At 35.2% G+C, this 8,095-nt stretch overlaps 1 protein-coding gene across 1 annotated transcript; it reads right to left on the bottom strand.

Moving 5' to 3' along the window:
- Window positions 1–5,207: 5,207 nt before the first annotated feature.
- Window positions 5,208–7,805, bottom strand: LOC107886632 (probable inactive receptor kinase At1g27190). The gene has a single exon (XM_016810656.2). The coding sequence runs from the start codon at window positions 7,362–7,364 to the stop codon at window positions 5,529–5,531; it is 1,836 nt and encodes a 611-aa protein (XP_016666145.1). The 5' UTR covers window positions 7,365–7,805; the 3' UTR covers window positions 5,208–5,528.
- Window positions 7,806–8,095: the final 290 nt, after the last annotated feature.

The raw sequence follows: 8,095 nt of genomic DNA, 5'->3' as shown, positions 1-8,095 counted from the left end.
ACTTCTCCCGGCCCATATCCACCGCATTATAGCATTACCCCTAGCCCGTATCCACTGCAGTACTCCACTCCTATTGGGTTGTATTCACCGCAGCATGGCACTCCTCCCGGCTCAAGTTCACCGATGCTATTCGAGCCATATGATTTTTCTTCCATGTATCAGACACCCTCACCTGCGATTGAAGAGGATGTTGGTCACCGCAATCACCAACAACGTGAACGTCGACCTCCGCAAAAATATATCCCTAGGACCACACCATTGAACCATCAATTTTAGGGGTTTCTTGGGTTTTGATATTAAAAAATTTGTATTTTTTGTATATATTTAATTAGATTAATTGGAACTTTGAAAAGTGGAACAAAATTTGATCATAACGTAAATTAGATTAATTTGGACTTTGAAAATTCAATAAAAATTGTAGAAATTGAATTAGATTAATTTGACCAAAAATGGTACTTAATCTTTCAAACAACCTATTTTGGTATCCAAACAACCTATTTTGGTATTTTATTTTTTATATTATTAGGGTAAAAAACCCACCTAAAACACAAATAACAAATAAATTACATAAAAAAATAAAATATTCTTTACATAACATAAATAGGCTTTTTAGGGTTTTTTTTTACAAAATTAATATAAATCAACAATAATAATAACTAACAATAATTAGGGTTTTTTACTAACAATAATAACCAACAATCCTAATAATATTTTTTACTAACAATAATTATAAGGGTTTTGTACTAACAATAATAATAACTAACAACAAAAAACAATAAAAATCAACAATAATAATAACAACAAAAACACAATAACAATATAAAAATTTATTATTTTAAAAAAATTATACCTTCTCTTTTCTTTTCTTTTTCCTTCTCTTTTTTCTTCTCTTCTCCTTTCTTTCCCTTTATTTTCTTCTCCTTGCTGCTGCTTCTTGCTTCCGGAGTTGTTGCTTCTACTTGGCTTTATACTGCTTAGGTGCCGCCTCTAGGACCCACACCGCCGATGCCGCCTCTGCCAGAGACATAACCGGTGCCGCCTCTGGCACCCACACCACCTCTTTTTTTTTTGTTTCCAGTTTTTTTTTGTAACAGACTTTGGCAGAGGCTGTCAAGCCTAGGGTGGTCACGCCATTGCCATAGGCGGTACCACCTTGAGATGTACCATTTTGATACATAGTTTTTGGGTTATATTATTTTGGATTTTTTTTTGTACTACTTTAGTGAAAAAACCCCAATAATCCATTTTCAACCATTATAAATCTGCTCAAATCATACTAATGCCATGTCAAAACTTAACATATAATCACCCAATCAAATCATAAACCAATGTACGACATTTGACACCTCAAAAATACATTTCATATTCATTCATACCACTCTTACAAATCTATTAAACCATGATATACCCTAGCTTATACAATCAAGCCAATCATACCAAATTACCTACATGGGTCATTCATTTGCCACAAACACATTCACCATGTTGCTAATTTGCACATTTATATACATCTTGCCCTAACATCAAAATTCATCATCATCATCAATATACCAAACTTATAAACATTCAAGACAACATAAGTACAAGTTCAACTCTATATACATGTAAAAAATGTTATGGGAAAATGTGATTTGCAATTTTAAGTGTTTAGTATTATTATATAAAATTGCAGTGGAAGTTAAAATGTTTATTTCAAGCATGACATTGAAACTTTTAAAATACATATTTATTTAGATGATATTAAATAATTAAATATAATGATATATGATAAAATTTAAATACTTTAATATAATAATACATAAAATATAAATTAATTTAAAACTTTAAACTTCTTAAATAATTTCTATAAATAATGATATTATGATAATTTCAGTTCAAAATGTAAAAGCCAAAAGCGCGTAAGTCTCAAGTTTTATGTTTGGACAATGTTGCTGGAACTGAATCGACTGATCTAATCGAAAATCGATCGATATATCGATATAGACAAAGGATTGAACCAACCTCTCAATAAACTACTTGAAACCAAAAAAAAAAAAATTGATAGTTGAACCAATTTTTTAATTTTTTTTAAAATTTTATTGTTTATTTAATTATTGGTGGATGGATTGAACTAGATTGTCTTTGGGTGAAAAAGTTATTTTTTATGATATTTTTTATTCCAAAAGGGAAGTGTTTATGATTGGTTTTGGGTTGAAAAATGCTTTCTTCGAACCTCAAAACAATGTGGAAGGGGGCCTTAATATTGAAGAACAAATTTGATCTCTTTTTAGAAGAGTAATTGAGTTATAATAAAAATTTATTCAAATTCGCAAACCAAAAGGTTAGAAGAAAACATAATTACAGCAGACCAATCTCCCATAATAAAATAGCCGAAATCAATTCTACACCATATACGCCATGATAACCAGACAAAATGCAAAACCCGCATATGGTTAAAATCTACCAACCATTAAGCTCCTAATCACCAAAGATATGGAAACTCAACCACAAAATCACAGGCAATCCTGAAAAACAAAATCATCAGCACAAAGCCCATGAGAAACATCAAAGTTCTCCACAAAACACCACCTCATTCATCCATAAACCGACAAAGCAAGTTATCACCGTTCACCATAAGCCCCCATAGTTGCAACCATCTGCCACAATCATCCTCTCCCAAACAAGATTGAAGAAAAAAATACCCCAAGACCTCCCAACAACTTACCAAAACCTCCCTATAGATGATTAGTCTTCATGTCATCAACGATTCCAAGTTTGCTTCATCGACTTTAATCACTTTCAGAACCTTGATTATGATTCAACACAAATCTCTTCCCAGATACCACCACCAAACAAGCCGCGCATCACCCTCCACTAACGTAAAACAACCTCACATAAAGCCCCAAAATCGATGGAAAAAGCTCAAAACTGAAACCCACCCTTATACGATCCAATGATGACCTTGAATCCACTTAAAACTCCAATAGAGGAACTCAACAATAACTCAAAATAGAACTCAATCCCAAAGAGAACTAAAATAATCATTGCCAAACTATGAACTTCATAATTAAGGCTTTGAAAATGAGCGATGGATGTAATCACAACATGGTAATTTTAAATTCCAACCCTAAATATAAAAATAACCTAAATCCCTGTAAAAACAAATGTATGAACATCCCCCAAATATCCAACAAGTCTCAACATAGTGAAATACACAGGAAAAAAACCAAAATACAAAGACTCACAGATAATTCTAATTCACGAAAAATTTTCATTTAAGTAAGTGATTTATTAAAATAGTTGTTATATGTCTTCTTTATTCGTATGCAACACTTGAAAGCTCTTATTTCCATTTTTTTAATAATTTTTTTTATAAAATAATTTTGAACATTACGAATTTATGAACTAGCATCCAAACAGTTTTCTTCTTCGATCTCTGACACTAATTGTCAAATCAAATTGGATCTAAAATATGTTTTTCTACTCGTTGATGGGTACTAATTTATTGTATCGATTATTAAATCATCACTTGGAGCTTGCTAACTAGACTTTAAAAAAAATCAGTGATTTAAATAAAAACTTTTTAATATTTATCGTTTTTTAGAATTAAGTGACTAAAATATAAATTTATTAATAATTTAATAACCTTGAGTATAGTTTAACATAAACTCTTTTATTTATTATTCATATCATATTAATTTAATTGGTTACAAATAAAAATAATACTTTATTATTTATCACTTATTAATTTAATTAATCACCATATAAATTTTATTAGTTATCTTTAAATTAATATGAATTAATTAGAGAAATAATTATAATTTACAAGTAAAGTTATCATTTTAACATATAATAATTTTGATTTGACACACGATAATTGATAAAAAAAATGTCTACAAGCCAATCTAAATTAATCAATCACATAAATAAAAACATCTAGAAATGTTAGATGAAAATAATAAAAGTAAAAAATTTAGCAAAAATACACGAAGAATTGAGACATTTGCAAACAAATATATTTAATTTAATCCACACAAATTTCATATTATTTGATTCAATTTGGTGTCATGCTCGTCCTAAACTTCAAGTTTTTTTTACCATGAATAAAGGAGGTAGGAGGGAGAAGTACCATTTTTGCATCCCAAAACCCATCATTTGTTAGTATCATCTTCTTCCCACCCAATATAGACATGTCCTCATCTCACCCTTATTTCCAGCTTTAGTCTGAGATAGATGGAAATGAAGATGTAGGAAGAGCAAAACTATTTGATTTGATAAAAGCAGCAGCGAATACATTTGTCTTTGTCAGATGTAACATTAGTGAAGTAGCAGTAGCACTCACCCACCTAACCAAAATCAAAGTTTGACTGCATTCACGCATAAGCTGATAAAAGGAATTAAAAATCTCAAAGGCACAATGGAAGAGATAAAAAGCTCCTTAGGCAGTGGGAGTGGGGTCCGAGGGGGCACGTGGTTTTGTATTCCAAGGACACAAGCTCTGCTCCAAAATTCAGAAACCGAAACACCGTGAAATGAAAGATTAGCCATCAAATCCACATCTTACAAACTAAACCCCACATGCCCTGCACCAGCTTTGGTTCGATAAAGCACCAGCATTTCATGGTCCCATTTCCCAACCTAAAAAAAAAAAAAGGACACCTCTCTCTATTAACATTACCAAACAAAAGATAAGAAAGGTGAAGATAATGTTGACCATCCCATCCCGACTGTAGTTATTATCATCACGAGAACTATGTGTTATTCATCCAACTTTCGGGGATTAAATTGAAACTCATCAATCTTTTCTGCATTCAAAAAGCCTTTTGGAGGTGATGGACTTCCTTTCTTAGGAGTTGATTGATGATCAACTATTTGTCTTTGGGTATAATAATATATTACAATATTTATTTTATTGTAATTAGAAGCTTTACGTCATGAAATATTCTTCTTTTTTGAGACAAAGATCACTGCTTGTATTTAATTTACATTGGCCTGCGTATTGTACGTTATGGAACGTCTCTCGCTACTATGACGTTACGTTGACCAAAATCTTTCGAAAGTTCTTCGCAACAAATACTGAAATTTTCCTTTGAAAAAATATTATTCATGAATCACTTCACTTGTACGAGTTATGGAGAAAATGAGGAAGAAATATGCATTGCAACATGCTGTAACCTGAGCTACGTAATTATCCACCCTATGAAAAAATGGAACATAAAGCTCGCAGGAATTCAAATGGCTTAATTAATTACGCATTACGAGAATGATAAAAGAAATCTTTTTCAACTGCAATGAAGCTAGTGATCACTACAGTGCGTGATGATGCTTCATGTAATTTACAGAATTCTCCAACAAAGTACCATTTAGACAAGGAATCCTGTTCAAGCGGAAATCATACCAATTGCAGAAAATGCCTTTAAAAAGAAGATACCATTCACCAATGCAGATATATTTGCCCAAATCTCAAAACCACAAAGTAGAAGATAAAAAGTTTCAGTTCTTTCAGCTGCTGCTTATGCATCTCATTCCCCCCAAACAAGGGTTCGCTCCTAATTATCATGATCTTGTTGTTTCCCAAAGATCAACGGAAATTCATCATACTGTTCCAAGGCACCATGTTTCTCACCCATGATCTTCAGCGATTCATAAACCTGGTATATAGAAGGTCTGTCCTTTGGCCTAGGCACCACACAAGTACAAGCAACTCTCAGAAACTGCATAATTTCATCGTCGCAGCCTTTTCCTAACAATGCTTTATCAACAGCATCCTTGCTTCGACCAGTGCTGAACAATTGATTAACCCAGTCCACCAAATTCCCCTTAAACCCTTCCTCTGCATTGCTAACTCCTATCGGTTTTTGACCCGTAACCAGTTCCAACAACACTACCCCAAAACTAAAAACATCCCCTTTCAAGGAAGCAACCATGGTACTAGAATACTCAGGAGCCACATATCCAAACTCCCCTAAATCCCCATTCATAAAAGAACTGTCATTCGAATCACGAGACCCCATCAATCTTGCTAGACCAAAATCAGCTATTCGAGCATCGAAATCGTCATCAAGAAGCACGACATTGGAACTAAAATACTGATGAACATACGGCGGTTGGCACCCATGGTGAAGCCAAGCTAAGCCTCTAGCAACACCAACGCCAATCTTAAGCCTAGTTGACCAATCCAAAATCTCAAACTTCCCATTCCCAAAACCAATAAGATTTCCTCCATGCAACTGAGAATACAATGTCCCATTAGGCATATGCTTATAAACCAAAAGCCTCTCTTCTTCCACAACACAATACCCTAAGAGCGGAACCAAATTTGGATGCCTAAGTTGTCCTAACCTATTCATTTCTGACCTAAACTGTTTCTCACTAAGCTTACAAGTGCTTAACCTCTTAATCGTCAAGGCAGAGCCGTCCGGCAACACCGCCATGTAGGATACTCCAGTCCTGGTCGAAATAACAGCGTTCTCCGCATCGAAATTGTTCGTTGCCACCATTAAATCCGCCAATTTAATCTTGTTTATTGGCTTTTGGAATAACGATACTTGAACAAGGTTATGAGATTTCAGCAGTTCAATCCAACTACTACCATCTTTGCCCTCCACATCGTAACTTTTCTTTCTTTTTTCGCCTGCGCCGGCTCGGAGAAAGAACCACCACCAAATGGCGAAACCGACGATTAACGAAACTGCGGCGCCAGTCACACCAGCTATTATGATAATTCCCAGATTTTTAGCGTTCAATCCACCGCATTTTGATAAGGGTTTCCCACAAAGTCCATGGTTACCATCAAAACCATCTTCCCCGAATCTGGCTAGATCTGAGGGGATGGAGCCAGACAAGTCGTTACCGGCAACGGAAAACCGTTTAAGGCGGTCCAACCGAGCTAGCTCGTAAGGGATCGAACCAGACAATTTGTTATCGGATAAAACGAGGTCGTTTAGGAACTTACAGTCGACAATCTGAAGAGGGATGGAACCAGAGAAAAGGTTACCAGAGAGATCGAGATGAACGAGGTAAGGAAGCCAAGAGCATATATCGCTAGGAATGGGACCGGAGAGAGAGTTGTTAGAAAGATCTAGAATCTGGAGGCTCCGACAGTACTTCAAAGAGTCCGGTAGCTGACCCGACAGCTTCATGGAAGGGAGGTGGAGGCTAATGATTCGGTTTTCCTTCTCATTCCAGCACGAAACGCCGGTGAGCTGGCAAACGGAGGTGGATGAGCGGTTGCTGAAGCTCCAGGTCGAAAGAGGGGAGTCGGCGCCGGTAAGGGATTTTTTCAGTCCTTCAAGACAGGCGATGTCATCTTCGATGGCGAAAGAGAGCAAGAAATTAAAGAGCAAAAGCAAGGATGTCGCCAAAATGAGAATGTTCTTCTTCATGGCTGAGCTGCCGGCGCCGCTTGATGCTCTGCGTTAGAGTTAGGGTTTCTGTTTTCCCTTGTTAAAAGAGGTGAGAGATGACGGTTAGAAGAGGAAACAAAATGGAGGAAGAGGAAGAGGAAGATGAGGGAAATAGGCAGCTGACATTTGACTGTTTGGAGACAAAGAGAAAGAGAGGAAAAAAAGGGGAAAAGAAAGGAGTAGCTAAGCTCAACTCAGCTCAGCAGCTGCTGCTGCTGCTGTTGTTGTTTTAGCTTTTTTGACTGCCAGTTGAAATTTTCATGTTCGACTTTGTCTTTTCCTATTTTAGTAGCCTTTTTCTTGTTGTCTTATAAATTAATTATAATGAAACTTAAGACTTTTGTATATAGATTTAGATTTAGCTATAAAGCGGCACCGTATTGCATGGGGAAGTAGATCAACATCAAGATTTGTTTTGTAAATGCGAAGGTGATTGAGAGGGATGGGGTCTTATTCTGAGACAAATAACATGCTGCCGAGTTTTGGGTCAATTGTGGGCCCATAACCCTATCTCTTTTTCTTTAATAATAACTTTCGGTCCTCTGCTCTTTGTAACGTTATATTATCATTGTGTTGTAAGTTTCAACGTCTTGAATAACGGGAAACGGTTTTCCCTTTTTTTTTCTTTTTTTCTTTTTGGGGGTTAAAATGCGCGTATATACCTCCTGGCTCCTGTATTTAGCTCTTTATTTTTTAAATTTTAAAGTTTA

This window comes from Gossypium hirsutum, chromosome A03, assembly GCF_007990345.1.
Source record: "Gossypium hirsutum isolate 1008001.06 chromosome A03, Gossypium_hirsutum_v2.1, whole genome shotgun sequence".
Classification (NCBI taxonomy): Eukaryota; Viridiplantae; Streptophyta; class Magnoliopsida; order Malvales; family Malvaceae; genus Gossypium; species Gossypium hirsutum.
The sequence above is the reverse complement of the archived record's forward strand: the minus strand, read 5'-3'. Positions and strand labels throughout refer to the sequence as shown.

Bases quoted from the DNA above. Each gene is read 5' to 3' on its own strand.
- LOC107886632 (XM_016810656.2), bottom strand. From the start codon at position 7,364: ATGAAGAAGAACATTCTCATTTTGGCGACATCCTTGCTTTTGCTCTTT.